The sequence below is a fragment of the Vitis vinifera genome, chromosome 4 (genome assembly GCF_030704535.1).
Source record: "Vitis vinifera cultivar Pinot Noir 40024 chromosome 4, ASM3070453v1".
Lineage (NCBI taxonomy): Eukaryota > Viridiplantae > Streptophyta > Magnoliopsida > Vitales > Vitaceae > Vitis > Vitis vinifera.
In genome coordinates, this window is record NC_081808.1 from 19,097,342 (window position 1) to 19,117,647 (window position 20,306).

At 36.0% G+C, this 20,306-nt stretch overlaps 1 protein-coding gene across 3 annotated transcripts; it reads right to left on the minus strand.

Moving 5' to 3' along the window:
- Window positions 1–4,601: 4,601 nt before the first annotated feature.
- Window positions 4,602–7,758, minus strand: LOC100266832 (anthocyanidin 3-O-glucosyltransferase 5). 3 transcript variants are annotated; one of them, XM_010650885.3, is made up of 2 exons: window positions 7,639–7,758; window positions 4,602–6,216 (listed from the first exon to the last, which is right to left on the minus strand). In XM_010650885.3, exon 2 carries the CDS (start codon window positions 6,207–6,209, stop codon window positions 4,818–4,820), a length of 1,392 nt encoding a protein of 463 aa, XP_010649187.1. In that variant the 5' UTR covers window positions 6,210–6,216; window positions 7,639–7,758; the 3' UTR covers window positions 4,602–4,817. The 3 variants fall into 3 exon arrangements, with proteins under 3 accessions (XP_010649187.1, XP_010649186.1, XP_059592379.1); XM_010650884.3 differs by having other exon boundaries at window positions 4,602–6,222; XM_059736396.1 differs by having other exon boundaries at window positions 4,602–6,984; window positions 7,421–7,758.
- Window positions 7,759–20,306: the final 12,548 nt, after the last annotated feature.

Sequence of the window (20,306 nt, forward strand, 5' to 3'; positions counted from 1 at the left end):
AATCTTGTCTTTCTCTGGTTCTCCCTTTCAAACCATGACCAGAAGAAGAAAATCCCTTACCTCTCTAATCACTTCCCCCCCTTTCAAAGCTCTCTGCAACTCCTCACAACAATCCATATCCTCCACTCATTTCTCTTTAGTTACCATCTTTTCCCTTTTCTGTAACCTCAAACTTGTCTCCCAAGCTAAAGAAAACCTCCCTAAAAAATATCTCATCTCTGTGGATGCCGAATACGCTCACCCCCCCATCTCTGGCTTTTTTTTTTTTTTTCTAGCTTTTTGCCCCTCCCCAATTTCTGTTTTCTCCCGCAAGCCACTACTCGCTCTACTGTGCATCATTCAACCAATATGTCACCCTTTCCAACCACCATCATGGGCGAGCTACTGATATGTCACCCTTTCCAACCACCATCACGACGAGCTGCTGATGTTCACCACACGTCTATGCATAGAGCTTCATGGGAGGTGTCTTCCACTCCCAATGAAATGCTCCCCAACTCCTTAATAAAAGCAAATAAAAAAAAAAACTAAAAACATTTGGTTTACAAAAATGGACTCTATAGTTTGCAAATTTTTGAAAATGTTCATAAATATTTTTGGAACTGGACCGATTATTGAACCAAAAAAGTTACTGGTTCACGGTTCACTGGCAGACCAGCGATCAAACCACTGTCAAACCCGTGACATCATAAATATATATATATATATATATATATTATTAAAATTAAAAAAATTAATAAATAAAAATAATAAATTCTATCTAAATTTTAATAATATCTACTGAGTTTTTTTATCTGTAAATGTCAATAACCTAATATTTTCAATAATTCCAATAAATTAAAATTTTAATGTGCAATAAATAAAATAAAAATGAAAATTTTAAATATTAAACCTATCATTACTATTATAATCAACAAAAATGTTAAGATATTAAATATAAAAATTAAATTTTAAAAAACAAAAATGGAAGGAAGGCAAGGCTCAAAGACACTGTGTTTTGACTTTTGGGAGAAGAGAGGAGGGGGATGGTAGAATTTTGCAATTGCTAGGCTTTGGGCCGCGTGGCTGGGGGAAGGGGGTGTGTGTGTTGCTGGTGGGACGATGGAGTGGCCGACGACGGGGGGTTGGTTTCCAACACCTTTTTGGGGGGAGAGGTGCTAGTAGGGGGTGGTTTCCAGTTCATTTGGGGGACGGTTTCCAATGCCAGGAGGTGCTGTCGGCGTGCTACCGACATGACGATGCTCCAATGGCCGACAACAATGGGAACAACCGCGGAGATGTCGAGAGAAAAGAAAATAAAAAAATTGAACCAGATGGTTCGTTTGGTTCGTCGATCGAACTGTCGGTTTATTGGTCGGAACTTTGGTTTAATCACTTTTTGATCTAATTAACCGGATCGGATCAGAATCATGACTGATCGACAGTCTAATCGATCCGATTTTTAAAACCATGATGTTCATAACTTTTGTCAAAATTCTAAAAATTAAAAATTAAAAATTAAAAGAATAATAATAAATAAATAAATAAATAATCTTTTTATAATTTTAATTAGGTAAACTACTCAATCTCCACTTATTTCTTTTGAAAAATATCTATTACATAAGATTAGAATAATATCATGTCTTTATTTCAAAACTATTTCTTCTTATCCAATACACAAATCCACCTCACCTAATATACAATCCCTTTTTACACCTAGTGCACAAGGCCCACTTGGTGAATAGATTCTTGGAGTTGATGGGCCTAATCTTAGGAAAATGGTCTACACCCTCCTCCTTCTAGTGAATGAGATGTTGCCACTTGTCTTGCTTCTTCACATTTGCCCCCCACACAGACTATATTGATTCACATAGATATTGAAATTTCTTCAAACATTAGGTAATTCCCATTGCACTTTTTCTTTACCGTGTTGGCAAAAAAGTACATGTTCATCTTCCTCCTCATTTTAAAAATCCGAACTCTAAGACAAAAAAAAACAAAGTAAAATAACTCTTCACTGCTTTCACTTCTAGACAAGGCGAAGAGACCCTTATACTAAGAGATATCTTATACTAATAAACCACCAACACAAACTAGATCTCATACTAGGAGAGATCTTATTTTTGTATAACTGGAAGAGAAAACGACTAAGAGAGTTTGAACAACTAGGAGCTTTTTAAGATGATGATGCCTTAATGTCTTCTACCACCAATTCTATTAAGAACAGTTATGACAGAACCATTAATCTCCATCCATTATGCCTTTACCATGGAAAAGGACTCATATGGAGGAGAACTCTTCAAACCCTAGTTTTTAGAGAGCTTAGGGGTTTTAGGAAAGAAGAGTTTCTATGTGCCACAAAGTTGGTTGCCTTTTACTAGACTATCTCAATTTTGCTTGATTTGGAAGCCTATTGTCACAATATGCTTTAAATGACCCTTTCCATGGGCTTATATAGGAGGTGAGAAACTTCTAGAGACCACTCAAGACATTTACACTTAGCTACAAAGTGGAAGAACATGGAAACTTCTAGAGAGGGTTAGAGATGTCCACACATCTCTACACTTGGGTAGGAGAACATTGGAATAGTGTGGGGGTGTTCTAGAATCTTCCAAAGTCATCTTGTACATAGACCAATGTAGGAACTTCTAGATTATTATTGATTTGTAAGGAACCCTCCAAGGTTCTAGAGACTTCCTAAGGTGCCTATAAATAGGTAAAGACTTCATTTGGCCAAGACACCACCCAAGAACCTAACCAATCAAAGCAAGTGAGTTCCAAAGCACTTGTAAAGCTTCCTTTGAGCAATAAAACTTTGATTCTTTAAGTGTTGCCTACTACACCCTCTAAATTAAGCTTCTAAGTCAAGTGCATCTTAGCCTAGCAAGCTAAGCATCGAGAGTAAGACTGACTTAGTAAGATCAAATATCTTAACTTATCTAAGTGCTGCACATGCTTAGGAAAAGACTAAGTTTGTGATACAATGCTACTAAAATAGTTCCAATGAAAAAAAATAATGAACCTATTGAGGGAGTGATAATGAATCCTTTGTTAGATGTGATACTACATACATGATTAATTAGGGATAATACACATTTATTTATTCACTTGCATTGAAATATATGGAATTTGGAAGGAAAAAGAATATGCAACTTTGATTTTGAAAATAACTTAAAATTTTCAATTATACTTTTTTTTAAGAAAACTATTTTAACTTTTGAACATTCAATATGTATATTGGACTCTTGGAAAAAAAATAAAAGAAAATATAAATTTGAAGTTAAGGAAATATTTTATATGCGTCTTTGAACTCCATTTACTTATTTTTTATTTTTTATATAAAAATTAAATAATTTTAAAATATATAAGTTTCTAAGTAGGGTTAAATATAATTTATCCCTTTAATTCTTGATCCGCTTTACGCTTTATCCTTTATATTCAAAACTCAACATTTTACTCTTAAACTTGTTAAAAAGTCAATGAATAACTTGATAAATGAAAAAATAAAATCAAAATGTAATTAAAAAATATATATATTTTTCAAATTTAAAATCATCACATTTTATAGTTGCATGTGAAAATTTTGATAGCTAGCCATGCAAGTATCCCTAAAATAAAAATATCAATGCTAGTAGTTGTTATACATCAAAAACATTTGAAAAATTTTACTTTAAAATTGTCAATCCAAAGTTTGAACCAATGTTTAAAGTAGGGTATAAAAAACTGAAAAAAAAACAGTTCACGAAAAGCTTTGTAATTTGGGGTAAAGTGATGTTGTTTAACAAGTTTAGAGAGGACAAAATGCTCGATTTTAAATGTAAGGAGATAGTATAAAATACGACAAAATATTACATTTAACCCTGGATCCAAACTAGTATCAATAAGGGAGCATGAAAAGGGACAAAATGATAAGACAAAAGTGATGGTATAGCTGTCTAATTCAAGATACCGAGAAAGAAGAGAATCTGCCCATGATTATAATTAGGTTAAAAACATAAGAAAAAAAAAAGAAAAAAGAAAAACACTAGTTTCTTTGATTTATAATCGGAAAACTCTTTGATATTTCACGGTGGGGTTTAAAACCCTTTAATTAAATCCGATTAGAATGGTATCTTTATCTCCTTTAGTCACCATTGGAGAAAGATAGTGATATCATCCTGCTATCACTCCGTGGATGACTATAACTTACTTTCAAATCTTAAAATATTGACTTTTGATGTCCTATTTGATTGGTAATGAAAAAGTCTTGTAAAGGAATCACTCAATTTGTCATGTAAAAAATTCATAGATGCTATATATTGTTTTAAAATCACTCTGATTTATTTGTGACATCTCCATTACAGATTTCATGTCTATCTGATTCGCTTTTGGCTTCTTCCTTCTTTCTAATTGTTTGGATGCCAATATATGATGCTAGAATTGATTACCTCAGACGCGTCACCGAAAGAAATATTAGCTTTTCGATCCAAGGCGTCAAAATAAACGTTCAAAAATGCTGCACGCTGGTTTGTATTACGAACAAGATTCATCGCATCGTGTTCTTAAAAAGACCAACAAGTGATCAACCGACCTTCCAATACATAAGATTTCAACAATCAAAATAAGAAGGAAAACAAGCAAACTTTAAGGAAACACTGTCATGGGGTTGGGGCTGCACTTCAATACAAGGACAAATTCCATGGGTGGCGGAGTCGGAAATAGGCCTACCCCATATACTTATTACGTTCTTATTCCAGAACGGTTCATCCATTACACCAAATTTTTACACACACTGTCACATAAATCAGCAACCATGGACCCTAACTGAACCTCGTCTTTCTGGCAGACGCACGCTCATTTCAGTCTTTGGCTATTAGAGAGAGTGAGTTATAAGAGGACGCACCCTTGCTTAAAGCGCTCTCTCCGCTCTTCTTTAGTTCTTTTACTCTATTTCTCATTTCTTTGTCAACCATCACCCTCCTAACCATCTTCTCTATCTCCTCTCTCCTCACCACCCTCTTAGTCGGCAACACCTCCGGTCTGACAGCAATTCCGAGGTCCTCCGTCACTATCGTCGCATTCAATCTTTGCTCCGCGAAAAGAGGCCACGCAATCATTGGCACAGCGTTGACTATACTCTCTAGCGTGGAACTCCACCCGCAGTGTGATAAAAATCCTCCGACCGATGGATGGCGGAGGATATCCACTTGAGGAGCCCAGTTTGGGATCACAATTCCAATAGTTTTGGTACGGCCTAGGAACCCAACTGGCAAGTAACGTATTGGATCATCACCTCCGTTTCCTAACGTAAAATAGGACCCATATAAATTATTTTGGATGGGCGGCCGCACCACCCAGATAAATCTGTGCTGGCTCAGTTCCAATCCCCAAGCCAGCTCAGTGAGTTGCTCGATTGTGATCGTTCCACCACTCCCAAAAGAGACGTAAATAACTGACTCAGTGGGTTGCAGGTCTAGCCAATCCAACAGCTCCCTCGGAGCTACCCCTCCTGGACATCTTGTCAGAGGACCAATAGGGTAAATCGGTACCTTTACAAAAGGCGCCATTGCTTCTTCATCTCTAAGTGCTCTGAGCGTGGTGGGTTCCAGATCCTCCCACATGTTCAACAAAATTCCGTCACACTTAGACAGCCCGGCCCCCATGCGCACGTACTGAAGGTACTCCTGATTCGTCCGGTCCAGCATCGGGTCAACCACATCTTCTGGCCGTACCGGTTTGCATCCGGGAAGACTAAGCGGTTCTGTTCTATCTACATACTCCCCTTCCACCTCCATATCTAAAATTGGAGCATATACCGATAATGACAGAAACCATGCAGTCCCAGGGAAGTAAATGTACTTTGGCATGTCGAATTCTAAGATATGGAGGGCTTCAAATCCAAAGAAGTCCAGGATGAGGACTGTGGGTCGAACCTTCATTCCGGAGATTGCGGTCCGGAATCTCGGTATTATCTCCCTCATAATCGCAGCAATGCGTGTAACTAGCTTAGCATCAGCGTCAACCAGGTTGGACATGTCCACTGGGGGGAGTTCAACCATGTTTAGGAGCTGGGGACTGGCAATCGACTGGAGAAGTTGGGACTCTGCAGGTGATGTAGAAGCTGATATGGTGAAGACAGTAACGTCAAATCCATGATGAGTTACAAGCCGTTTCCCGAGCTCCAGCATGGGGATGAGGTGACCCAAACCGGGGCTGGATAGTAGTGCTGCATGAGGCTTTGAACTCTCCATAACTGCTCTGCAACTAAGAAGAAAGAACCAACAATCAACAGAATGCAAACACGCCGCCTTAGAAAGAGATTATTAAGGTGGAGTATACGCAAAGGGTACTCTTATATGAAGATGGATCGCAATTGCACCACCTGGGGATAGAGAGCTTAGTGATTATCCGACCGGCAGCCCTAGCCTCAGATGGGTTGTGGAAAATAACAGATGAAACTGCCTCATCTGGCGTTTTAAAGTCGTGCATCAATGTCACGGCGGACAACTCTGGTATTGAAATCATCAAAGACAACAGTACCTGGACCACTCGCACTATGGAGCCATTTTTATATTCGTAATTTTTTGTTGGTTTGTCAAATCAAATGTTAATGCATACCAACTCTGGCTTTGTGCACGACTTTTACTTGCCGAGACTATTATATGCATTTATTTATTTATTTTGTTATTTAGGATAATCATAATAATGCCTGATTGGGAACATTAAATTCAATTATTTAAGTCGATTAAAAAATCAAATTATCATTATTAAATTCCACAACAAATCACTTAAAGATTCGTGTGTATATTTTGTGCTAAGGCCAACATCCCATATTCAAATAAGGCCAAATATACATAATAAAATATATTGTTTTGATACATTAAAAAATTTCAGGCGGATAAGATATTAATCAAATCCGACTAATAAGGAGAAGATAGATCATCATCTATGGTTAAAATTACATATGTCATGGTATCAATAAAATAAAGTACCAACTTTTGTGTAGATCTATACAATTTAAGATACCTTCAATTAGGGATGGCAACGGGGCGGGTTTTTTCGGGTACCCGCCCCGCCCCGCCCCTAATGGGACGGGGTTAAAATTTATTAAACAGGTTTGGGACGGGTATGAGAATTTTTTTTAAAACCCGGGGCGGGTTCGGGTATTGCCCCATCCCGCCCCGTTTACATATAAAATTAATTTCAAATTTTAATTTAATTTAATTTTAAAATTAATTTAATTTAAAATTTAATTTTACTATTTTTAATATATAGATAATAATAAATTTTTTTAATAAAATAAGTTATAAAAAATATAATAATTTTATTATTTATAAAATACATTTATTTTAATGTAATTAAAATTTTTTAAACTGGACGAAAATGGGAATTGGTTTTGCTAAACGCGGCGGGGTTGGGATGGGGGCAACCCGTCCCGAACCCGCCCCATTGCCATTCCTACCTTCAATAGGATGGAATACGATATCAAATTTTATTATTGTTTGTTTGCTAAAAACATGATGCCCATAAAAACCTAATCTGCAGGTTTTTATACATTCAATAACCTTTACTTCATCAAGTTTTATAAAATCTTTTCACCGACATGCATGTCACTTATCATAGTTTTTTAGTTTTCGAAGACAGTAACGTCAAAACCATGATGAGTTACGAGGCGTTTACCTAGCTCCAGGACGGGGATGAGGTGACCCAAACCGGGGCAGGATAGTAGTGCTGCGTGAGGCTTAATTTGAGCTCTCCATGGCTGCATTCAAGTAAGAATAGAGGATCAAGACGAGGCCTATGAAACATAGTTCAAAGTCGTGGTATCGGTTATTGACTCGGGAGGTCTTGACGCACATCTGTCTCGGTATCTCGGATTGGTATCAGTTGATACGCAAAAAATTCTAATTTAAGAGCTTAAAATAATTTTAAAAAATTATAAAAATTATTTAAAAAATTAAATATAAATAAGTAGAGTGAAAAATTAATAAAATAAACTTCTATTATATTAAAATTATTCAAATTATAATAAAAGCATATTTTTGGGATGATTTAAAATAATATTAAAAATCTCTAAAAATATTTAATTTAATCACTTGATAATATTTCTTGTTGAAGATGAAAATAATAAAAAGTAATTTTTTTATATAAAAAATTGTTTAAATTAAATATTTTGAATTTAAAAAAAAAATTTAACTATTAAAAAAATAAAACCATGATTCATCTTTAAAAAAATAAATATAATTTTTCTTATAAAATATATTCATTAATTTTAATTTTTATATAAATATTCATTTCCTGTTTATTTGATATAAGTCTAATATTCATTATTAATTTTTTATCATTATAATTTTCATCAAGTTATTTAAAACTCAAATTCCCACCGAATACTCGTTATCTACTTAAAAAACAAATACATATTATTTAAAACCTAAATCCTCACCTATTTATAAAAAAAAAAACTGAAATCCACATCTGTTAAATACTCATAACCACCATTGACCGGTCAAACACCCATTTCTCACTAGTCCCCACAACCAGCTCCTCCGCAGGCCCACTTTCTCTCTTCTCCCACTTCCATCGGCCACCTCACCCCGTCGTTCTCCGTCGATAACAGCGGTGCTAGAGTCCAGCGACTCTGCCTCCTCCTCATGTTGCTCAGTTCCATCTCCGGCAAGAACTTGGGGGATCCTACCGACGACTACAAGATGAAGTCCATCTCTGTAATCTGTATTTTTCATTTTCATGGGTTTTGATCCTCTCATCTTCTCCACTATTTTTACTTCAATATTACCTTTTTTTCCATTACCAATAACCCAAATAGCTTAGTCTCAACATGATTTTGGAGTTGTCTCAACATTTCCATGGGATTCACTCTTTCAATTCAACCGAGTTTGTTCGACAAAATATCCAACTCGGGTATCGGTCCGGTACCGGCCATGGTCGAGGCGGATACGACTCGGCCAAGTCGTATCGGTATCGACCGAGATTTTGAACCCTGCTATGAAATGGGGGAGGAGATGCACAGGGCATTTATACTCCTTATCTTCTGAAGATGATGGATGGCGCATATGATTCCAGCATGATGCCCTCCCCTCTCTGCTGCCACACTTACCATTCAACTCCCATTCAGCATGATTCCAATCATCTAAACCTGTGATCAATGGTAATACTGCTTCTTGTTACAGCACGTGGGAGCTAAGTGCACAGCTCCCAGCACCCGCCTTATCTATAGTGTTTTTTATTAGAATACGACAGTCTTACAAAATAATTTTAAATCTGTTATAATTTTTATCAAGTAGGAAAAAATGAATTTTTATTTTTAAATCATTTCTACAAAAGATAATTTATGACCTTTTAAAAAAAAATTATAAAAAAAGAAAATCATCTTTTCAAAACACGATTTCTAAAATTTTTTATTTTTTTTATATGAGAAATCGTATCTTAAAAATATGATTTTGGTCCTTTTTTTTTTTTTGAGAAATCCCCTCTTCCATATACGATTTCTAAAAAAAATAAAATAATAATAATAATAATAATAATAATAATAATAAATTGAGAAATCGTCTCTTTAATTTAAAAGATTAATATTTTTAATTTTTAATTTTATATAATAAAATTAAAATAAAATAAAATTATTTATTTTGTAAATAATTATTTAATAAATTAATAACAAATTTATTTTTTTAAACTCATTTTTTCACATAAATTGATAATAGTTTTTTTTAATTCCAAAGTGAAAGAAAAAAAAAATATGAATATCTTATATTAAATTTAGTAAATAAAATTAATTAATTTTATAAATATATTTATAATAATTGTGTTATTGTATAAGTATAATAGGAATGGAAAAATGAATTTTTGAAGTTTTTTTTTTTTTTTGTGAAAATTGTCTCTTGAAGAGACAATTTCTTATTTTTTTTGTTTTTTTTTCTTTTTTAATAAATTAATAACAATTTTTTTAAACTTAGTTTTCACATAAAATTAATAAGAGTTTTTTTTTTTAATTCCAAAGTGAAAGAAAAAAATAATAGATAAATATTATTTATTTTATATTAAATTTGGTGTATTATTTATATATTAAATGTAGTAAATAAAATTAATTAATTTTATAATAATTATATTATTGTATGAGTAAAATAAAGAATGAAAAACTGGATTTTTGAAGGTTTTCTTTTAGTTGAAAATCGTCTCTTCAAGAGACAATTTTTCACTTCTTATTTTATTTTTTATTTTTTATTTTTTATTTTTGTGGAAATTGTCTCTTAGAAGATTTCTCAATTTTTTTTTAATCTTCAAAAGACGATTTCTCATATAAAAAATGGAATTTTAGAAATCGTGTCTTAGAAAGATGATATATATATATATATATATATATATATTAATGTCATAAATCATCTATTGAAGAGACAATTTAAAAAAATAATAATAATTTCCCTCTTTCCTATCTAGCAAAAATTACGATAAATTTGAATTATTTTTCCACTATAGTAATTTAAGAATTATTTTTTAAAACTGTATTCTTATAAAAAATCCCTTATCTATATATGTCGTGTTGAGTAGGGTCACTTTCTTCCTAAAATATTTATAAAGACGCAATTATGAATAAAGGCTTAAGCAAAAAAAACCAATGCGCCACATTTATAATTGTTTAATTCAACAATTACCAAACCGTTGGTGCATGACATTTTACAAAATAAATTTGAGCTGCTATGAAATATTGTAAAGTCTAAATTTGATTAAAAATCAAAATAATAGAAATATATAGGACTTGCCCATATATTAATATATTATTATAATTGCCTGATTATATGTTGATAAATAAATTTTGTACTGCTATGAAATATTAGTAGTAAATTTGCAGCTAAACACAACTCTCAAATAAAAATCATAATAAAATAGTAAGCATAATGAGTGTAATGTAGATTTTAAGTGAGAGGTGGATGGCAGGGATCAAAATAAGATATTTATAGGCACTATTTGAACCAAAATAGTCATAAAGACCTATTAACCATTGCTATGTTTCTGGTTGTGGGATTATGTTCCAATTCAAATATGATTGTTGTATGAAGAGGAGAAGCATCTTACAATTTATTAAAAATAAAAAATAAAAAATCAATGATGTCATAGAAAATTGTTAATGCCACCAAAACATGACCAATGATAACATAAGACACCGACCAATCAAAAAAGGTGTCAATGTATGAACCAACCATGCATGGCCTGGTAACTAATTGCCTAGCTACCTCCATTTTTACCAATCAAATGTTGCCTTTATTCCGGCCAATCATACACTATCTCCATCTTAACCAATCAAGTATAGCCCTATTTTAACAAATCATAGGTCGTCTCCTTGAAAACCAATTAGATAAAACCTTTTTACCAACCAAATATATTATAACACTAAATACTTCTTAACCTTCTTAATAAATGAATTATATCATGAAACTTAGTACCTTCTAGAATTTCCCAATGCCATTATAAATAGGGCATAACATTGTCAACATCTCACAATGTTCCTGGATACAACTCTTCCACTTAGCTAAGTATCCTTTTGATGATGGTCATCCTCCTACTCTTTGCAGTACTTGATTTATAAGTATCTCTTCAACTTCTTTATCATACAATACTAATACTATGGGGAGGGTTCTCTCCACGTGTCCTTCCCCAAATTCAAAACCCTTTGGTCCGTCCAAGGTAAGCAAATGATCCGTTTGGACCAAAACAAGCTCCGTATGGCATAAGAGGAGAGAGATTTCCTTCTTTCTCAATACCAGATGAAATGGACAGACCAAGCCAACTAGGACTTCTAGACGGGCCAACTAACACAGCCGGGGCTTCTCAACATTGAACAAATGGTTAGTCATACCTAGTACTTGAGCGACGGCCTAGACAACATTTACACTTAAAAAATAATGTATACAAATTGCTATGCGCAATCAGTGACATTAATTAACGTAAATGCATAGTCAACTACATGGTCCGAGACTCTTGCTTGACAGTCAACAAATAACACTAGTCAGCAAATAACACCAATCAACAAATAACACTAGTCAGCTAGTATGATTGCCCAATCCGCGCAGAGATGATGACATTGACCGTTAAGATAAGGCTTGATTTTCGCCCTGATGGCAATCATCATCGCAAGAAAGGCATGAATGCATAATCAACGCTATGACAATGGTGTCATCCGCTATATAAAAACCTTTCGAGAAGCATGAAAAAGGTACACGCATACAGAGCCATTCAAAATAGTTGGACTCATCCTCATTGATTTCTGCCTTAAGCTTTAGAGGGGTGTGCCCAGACCACCTATCCGGATATCCTTCTGTGCAGGTAAAAAGTCCATCTGACTCTAGGGAAGCTAGATGGGCCCAAATCTGGTTAGTACTACACCAACATTAGCACCATCTGTGGGAAAGATTTAAGGATGTTAACACCCTCTAGAAGTCAATCATCAACTATGAGTAGCAAAGACTATTTTGTTTGGCGTGAAAGAATGGAAAGACATCAATGAGAAAATGATCGGCAAATGCAAACTTTGCTATGCCAAAAGAAACAACTCAGAGAAGAGAATAAAGAGTTATGGGCTCAAATATCGACAGTAGGCCCCTTTCAAAGTCGACACACTCAGAGCCGACAAACAACCTCGAGACTAACTACTAATGCATCTTATCCCGGGGGCACAGAGTTCTCCTCTAGCAGTTACTCAAGACAATCCGGTGAGGAATCTTCGCCAAATCACCAAATACAATAGAACGAAAGCACCAGCTCTACTCAGACTTCAAAGAAGAGGATACGCGGCAGAAGGTCGCATTTATCCGACGCAATGCGAGCCCGACTGGGATCTCAAGCACCAGGTGTGGAGGGGCAACCACGAATGTCAGAGACTCTAAGGGCCCGTTTAGGTTCCCCAGTCGCAACAACTATGTTAGAACGACCCTCTCAGCTACCAAGGCAGCGGATTGAAGTATTGTCGACGCGCGCTCCGCTCGACTCTATCAGCCGACGGTTGGATGACATGCTCTCCATGCCGTTTGGTCCTTATATTATTAATTACAAGCCACCAAGAGGGTTCGTAGTGCCAAAATTCAAGAATGTATAATGGAACGAGCTACCTGTTCAATCACATCATGCACTTCAGGCAGCTCATGACCCTTGACAGTAGTCGACAGTGCTGGAATGGATGGAGGATTTGGGGCAGGTTCCGAGCAAGCTTTCTTTGAAGTGGTAGAATTGACAGCAATAGATTTAGACAAACGCTTACGCCACCTCTCATGGAATTCAACTCTCATGTTGGATGTCATATCCTCATCATTTTCCTCTTCATCATAGATAATAGGGGACACCAGTCGACCAACCCTGCTTCTGGTTTGTCGCTAGATGACAAAGAAGATGAAAATGACAAAATTGATGAAGAAAACAGGTAGGCAGGAGGTGGAATCCTCACCCTCTAGACAGGACAATCAATAGAATTCTTCTTCTTTTGAGTAGGAGGGCGGATAGCGGAATTGGAGGATGAATAACGGAATTGGAGGACAACTGACTAGCAGTCGGAGTGTGGATCCTCCCCTGATCCATCGACCGGTGCGACTTGTGAATTAAAACAAATATGTGGAGAGAAAGTGTGGTTTACGAGTTTTGGAAAATCCATCCCGACGAGGGACGGTTTTCGTTTGGAGTCGCCACTTATTTTTTATTTTTATTTTTCAAATGAGAAAAATTGAGTAAAAACAAAAACCCCTCAATGACTCCAGTTTGGAAAAAACGGTCTGTGAAACTAGAATTCTGGGTTCGGGGATCAGGTTACCTATTAGGAAGGTATCTCATACGAGGTAGCACCCTTCTAGGCTCGGAATCCGGTTTCTATTAGTGAATTGGGTATGTTGGAGTATACGGGTCAAAGATCAGTCAATTTCCCCATCGGGCTACATGAATGACAAGACTCGTAATTCTAGTTGGTATTCGGCACACATATGAAACTAATAACTAGAACAAAATTGTGTACCCAAGGTCCTTAGCCGTGCGTTGCGAGAAAGGGTTAATCAATAAGCACAAGCACACAATACATGCAAATTCCAAATTTACTAAAATTTTCAACCATGACCAAACCATATATATGTAATCTCTAAGCTCTACCCAATGGCCACCAAGCGCAGCCATGACTCTAGACTACGTGGCTAAAATTTACTTACTCTCATTCTCTTGGCTTTCAGCTGAGGACTAACATCTTACCCGTTGGAACTTCATCCCACAATAATAAGAATTTTGGAAACTTTGAAACATTTTTGGAAATGACACTAAAAAAATTGAATTCGGACTTTGAGAATTTTGGGAATTTTTGGAAACAGAAACTAAAAAATAAATCCGAACTTTGAGAATTTTGAAATTTTTTTGGAAATGGCCACTAAAAAAAATTAAATATGATCTTTGAGAAATTTTGGGAATTTTTGGAAATAAAATTTTTAAGATGGTATAAAAAAAGGAAACTTGGGAATTTTAGAATTTTGGAAATTAAACTTTGAGAATGGTATTAAAAAAAAATGAAAACTTGGGATTTGAAGTGAAAAGGAAATTTTAGGTATGAAAACTTTTAAAAATTAAATCCGGAACTTTGAGAATTCTAGGAATTTTGGGTATGTAAATTTTAAAAATTAAATCCAGATTTTTTCGAATCTTCGGAAACTTGGATACGAGAATTTTTGGAAACTTTGATACGAGAATTTTTTTTTAAAAAAATGAATCTAGGATTTTTAGAATTTTTGGAAACTTTAAGTATGAGAATTTCTAAAAATGAATCCGGGATTTTTCAAAGTTTCGGAAACTTTGAAGAAAATTATTCAAAAAAAAAACATAACAAAAGAAATTACATTTTATAAAACTATTCAAATGTGGCATTTTAAGAAAATTAGACTTCAGCAAGCTCAAAGAAAAAACACATGTGGTTGGAAATCTTGAAGATAGAATAAACAATGAACAAAAGTTTTAAAAAATAAAAATAAAAGTCCAGCAACCATCATTATAATAAATGGTATCTTGCAATGTTATTGGATGGTGCATGCTCAATTGTACCTTACAGAGTTGATCAAGCCAATTCAACAAGCATTTTTTTTTTCAACAATGGAAACATGTGGTGAGTGGGTTGAACGTGCGTCTGCCTGTGACACTAGAAGATGGTCACCTTCCCACTGTCGGCGGGACTCAAGGCCTAGGAAGTCTAATCGAACCTACCTGCGTTTTCGTGGGAATGCTTGGAGGAGCATCGTCCCTTGTCACGGCAACCAAGAGAGCTGTCACAACCGTCGGTGGAGCCACAGCCCAAGCCGATGCGGGAAAAGTGAGCTATAGTAGCTCCTTTTATGCGGCTAAAGCAAACATTTGGAGATGGTTTTTATCTCCAGTTTTCAGTTGCCGCCGCCAACAGTGCAGCCATCTCGTTCAAGCATTAGTCCATTAACACGAAACCTTCAAGAATTGGATAGGCTTATCACTTATATCAAAGCCTCTGTCATTCTCCAATACATGCTCAAACACATAGACAAGGACTCCAATATTGTGTGAAAAAAAGGAGTAGAAAGCATAGATGAAAACATTTTTAAAACAAAAATTCCCAGAGAAAGGTGAGTAGAAGATGAACATAAATAGCCTCATTTCAGAGGTAGATCCATGGGTTAAAACGGGGGAATGATTCACAACAGGTTTTTAACATGAACAGAATCAGACGAAATCAATGGCATTAACTGAATGAAAAACATAACAAACAGACAAAGAACCAATTTCAATAGAATAACTTGTGGCCCTTTTCGTCCACACTAATCAATAAAACATTAAATATTCTAAAACAACCAGAAGGAGGAATCGAATATAAGCAAGAATTTTGAGAGTAACCAGAAACATACCTTGAAAAACCAGTCTTTGAGAGATATTCCTCAGCTTCAAGTGAGATTGATTCTCCTTCTGCAAAATCCACTCAAGATCGATGATCACAATCTTTTTTTCTTCTTACCAAGGCAAACCAAAAATTCCTCTTTTCTTTTTCCTCAAGATCCTTCCATTTTCCCATTATCTCTGTTTTTCTTTAAAAACATTTCCCATTTCTCCTCTCAGACCTCTGTTTTTTTTTTTTTTCCTTTCTCCTTTCTTTTCTTTCTCTCTAGGTGCCAAACCCTCAGAGACCCCTAGATTTTTTCTCCACGCTTTTCGTTCTCTTCCTACAGAGTCTCCACCTAGGATTTCTCAAAAACTTTTTTTTTCTCTAAACGTCTCCTTTTTTCCTTCCTTCTTTTTTCCTCTCCCCCATCAGCATCCACACCACCCCAATTTTCTTTCCCTTTCAGCTCTGAAAATCCTCACCTTCAGCCTCGAAACCCCAACTCATTCAGCTCCCCCCTTCCCAAGGTCGGCAACTGCCCTTCATACAACTTCATAATTCCTTACCCGCCAAGAATCCACATGGATTCAAGGTGTGTTACAATCCATTCGCAAAATGGCCCAAATCGGACCTAAAACCATTATCCAAACCTATCTGGAGCACAAGGGCTCAAACCAACCAAAAAAATGGCACAAAAAATGCCAAAAACAAAGCCGTTCGCCAGCAGCCTTGAAAAACCAATCGACCAGTTGCCAACCAATTGACCGCCTAAAAAAAACTTGTCGAACAGATTGAGCTGGTTGCCCATCAAAACGAACGGTTGAGAAAAATTCTCAAATTTTGACACAATGTTCCTTGAAGAATAAGGAATCCAACAAAAAAACGGTGCACAATTCCAAGCTCGGATGAGAGAGAAATGACTAAAACAAGCCAATGTATTCCGTCATGGTCTCCAACTTAACTAAGGTTGTGGAAACCTCAACCTCTATTCCATAGCATGATACGAACCAAGGAATCAACCATGACGACATTTCATAATGGACCAAACGCTCGCACTAAATCGAACCATAGGTGAACTCACATGAGGTCCGAGAACTTATTAAGCCCAACAAAGGCTCCATGGTCATGACACACAAGAATTGAGTGCGGACGACACCCCCAAGATATATGCAAGTGACAAGTGACAAAATTGAGGGTTTACACGGAGCTTGCCCCAATGTCCTCTCCTAGCGTTTTCTTTCCTATTCCTCTAGACGAGCTTGGTGCACCTCAGAATCCAATAAACAAACAACCTCATAGAAAAACAAATCCTTCAACACAAAGTGTTCACCAGGTACTAGAGACGGAGGAGCTAGTCGGGAAAACACGGGGATGATAAATGGCTTGGGATTGTCGATCAGTGCCAGCAAGTTCTTGTATGATAAAATAACCTTGTGAGCTCATTCGACAGCATCTATCTCGAACAATTATTTGAGTCGGGCGAATAAAGCCTTTTCTATCCATTCTAATGTCCAGCACACTACACCCCATCGATACCTAGACAACATTTGAATAAAGAAAAGCTAGAGGGATTTATGTGAAATAAAGGAATTGCTTAAAGAGAGAAGGAATAGGTAGATGAAGCCCAACAACAAATTGTTCTTTGGTAAAATACATCATGTTATTCAGAAGTTCAGTGGAGGATAGAGCCTCGCCATCTATTAGTTGAATCGAGATATTGTTCGGAATATGAAAACGAGCTTGGAATTCTCGTTCGGATAGGACACCAACTGGACGCTCCAATTTGAGGTGGTTGACTCTAGTATTTTTTTTCGTCCACTTTGCTGAGGCATTCCACTAGTAGAAACAACTCATCTTTTTGCCATTATACTAAGTGGATCTAGGTCGTGTGGAAACCTGCGCAGGTCAACGTAGTTATCAAAATCAATCATCCCGCCAATTTGTCATTCAACGTTGCCTCAACAATACAAAAAGGAACCTAGACGGACCATAATCCGAAACTAGATGGATTTGGCTACCGAAACTTGCAAAGTAAGTTTCTTAGCCAATGACAAAGGAAAAATTGCGTCCATCGCCCCAGCGCGACGACAGTGAAAAACATGAATCGACGACAAAAACACAAATGCATTGACAACACAGAAACAAAAAAGGAGACCAAAAAGCCCTAAATCTGAGCATTGGAAGGTCCATCCTCTCTCAAACAAAGCATCCAGAACAAACAAAGAAACTGAGAAACCCTAAATCTGGACACCGATTTGTCCATTTTCTTTCTAACCAAACAACAACCAATGCATTCCAAAAAAGAATAGCAAACATTGCAAAAAAAAGAGCGAGCGATGGAAAACTTACCAAAGTCAATATTAAACACTCTCTAGCGGGGAAGAAATCTGTCAGAAACAAGTCTAAAGCCGATGACAAAGAAGACTAAGAGTAGCGACTGGTGGCAAGCGCGGCGGTGGAGGAAGTGCAACGCGGGCAGGAAAACTCCAAAGCGGGAGAAAGCAAAATGGTGACCCAAAAAGTATGGAGCCCCGTTATTTATAGGGATACTCCAAGGGACAAGCCGTCTGGAAATGCTTTCCACAGCCAAATGAAGAGATGCGCCGCCTGATAGCTAGCTTCAATTGATGTGACCCATCATTACGACTCCAAATGACACGTGTCCCTAGATACCCAAAACTTGAAAAACAAATAATTCATCATGCCTTAACTGGTCAACTATCCGACTGGATAAAAGCAGACGGATTAAGGGGGCATTGTGGGGGGTTTTCCTCTACGTGTCCCCCCCCCCCCCCCCCCCCTCCCCCTCCCAAATTCAAAACCCCTTGGTCCGTCCAAGGTAAGCAGATGATCCATTTGGACTAAAACAAGGTCCATATGGCGTAAGAGGAAACAGATTTCTTTGTTTCTCAATACCAGACGGAATGGACAAACCAAGCCAACTGGGACTTCTAAACAAACCAACTAATACAACTGGAGGTTCTAGGCATTAAACAAATGGTTAGTCACACCTAGTGCTTGAGCGACAACCTAGACGATATTTACACCTAAAAATCAATGTCTACTAATTACTACATGCAATCAACGACATTGATTAACGTAAATGCATAGTCAACTACATGGTCCGAGACTCTTGCTCAATAGTCAACAAATGGCACTAGTCAACTACTCTAGCTTGGTATGATTGCCCAATCCGCGCAAAGACGATGACGTTGACTGTCATGATAAGACTTGATTTATGCCATGATGGCAATCATCATCGCAAGAAAGGCGTGAATGCACAATTAATGCTATGACAATGGTGTCATCCGCTCTATAAAAACCCCTCGAGAAGCACGAAAAAGGTACGCGCACACAGAGCCATTCAAAATAGTTGGACTCATCCTCATCGATTTCTAAACTTAAGCTTCGGAGGAGTGTGCCCGAACCACCTATCTGGACATCCTTCTGTGCAGGGAAGAAGTCCGTCTGACTCTAGGAAAGCTAGATAGACCCAAATCTGGTTGGCACTACACCAACAACTACTATTGTTAATGCCCTATAAGATACCCCTCAACTTGAAAAGTTTAGTAAATCGATTATATCGTGACACTCAATAGTTTCTAGAATCTCTTCGTACCACTATAAATATCTATAGGGCGTATATTTAAGCAATAACACAAGGGTATTAAAATTAATTTTATTTCTATATTGAAGGCTTGAATGAAGAGTTTACTTCCTCTCTCATTTGTAAACTCTAGGCATGGTTTGAAATGTCAAGAAATTTTGGTTATCGGAGAAGGTCGATATAATAAACGTCACCAATAATCGGTCCATGGATTTATTGGCAACATTTCAATATTTATCAACATTTTTATCGATATTTTAAAAAATTTCCCAATTTTTTGTACAATCCAGTCTTGGTACAGGCCACTCACAATTTCACAGCCCACTCACAAGCCACGCACGGTCAACCACAGGTCCACAAGTCCACTCACAGCCCACTCTTGTCAACGCGGTCAACCCTTTCACATTTTTTGTCGTTGCACAATAGGGGATTCAAAGCGGTCAAAAGGGTTGAGATTAAGACCTAGCTACCACTAGGCCAACACCTCTTTTGTAAATATATATTTAATTTAAATTTCTTAAAGTTCATTATTAAAATAATAATAATTCTAATTATTTTATTTTAAATTTAATTTAATTTATTAATAAAAATATAAAAACCAATATTAGAATTTTCTTAATAAGTCTTTTTTATATCATTTATATGATAATTAAATACAAAAAATATAAATATTAAAAAATCATATATGCATCATCATTTATTTTACATTATTGAATGCATTTGAATAAATTATAGTTTTAATATTAAATATATCATCACTTATCTCATTAATCATATTTTAAAAAATTACTATCATTTTGTTTCTAATTTTTTTTAAATTTATCATTTTAATGTTGAATGTCTTTATTTTAAAATATTAAAAATATAAAT

Bases quoted from the DNA above. Each gene is read 5' to 3' on its own strand.
- LOC100266832 (XM_010650885.3), bottom strand. From the start codon at position 6,209: ATGGAGAGTTCAAAGCCTCATGCAGCACTACTATCCAGCCCCGGTTTG.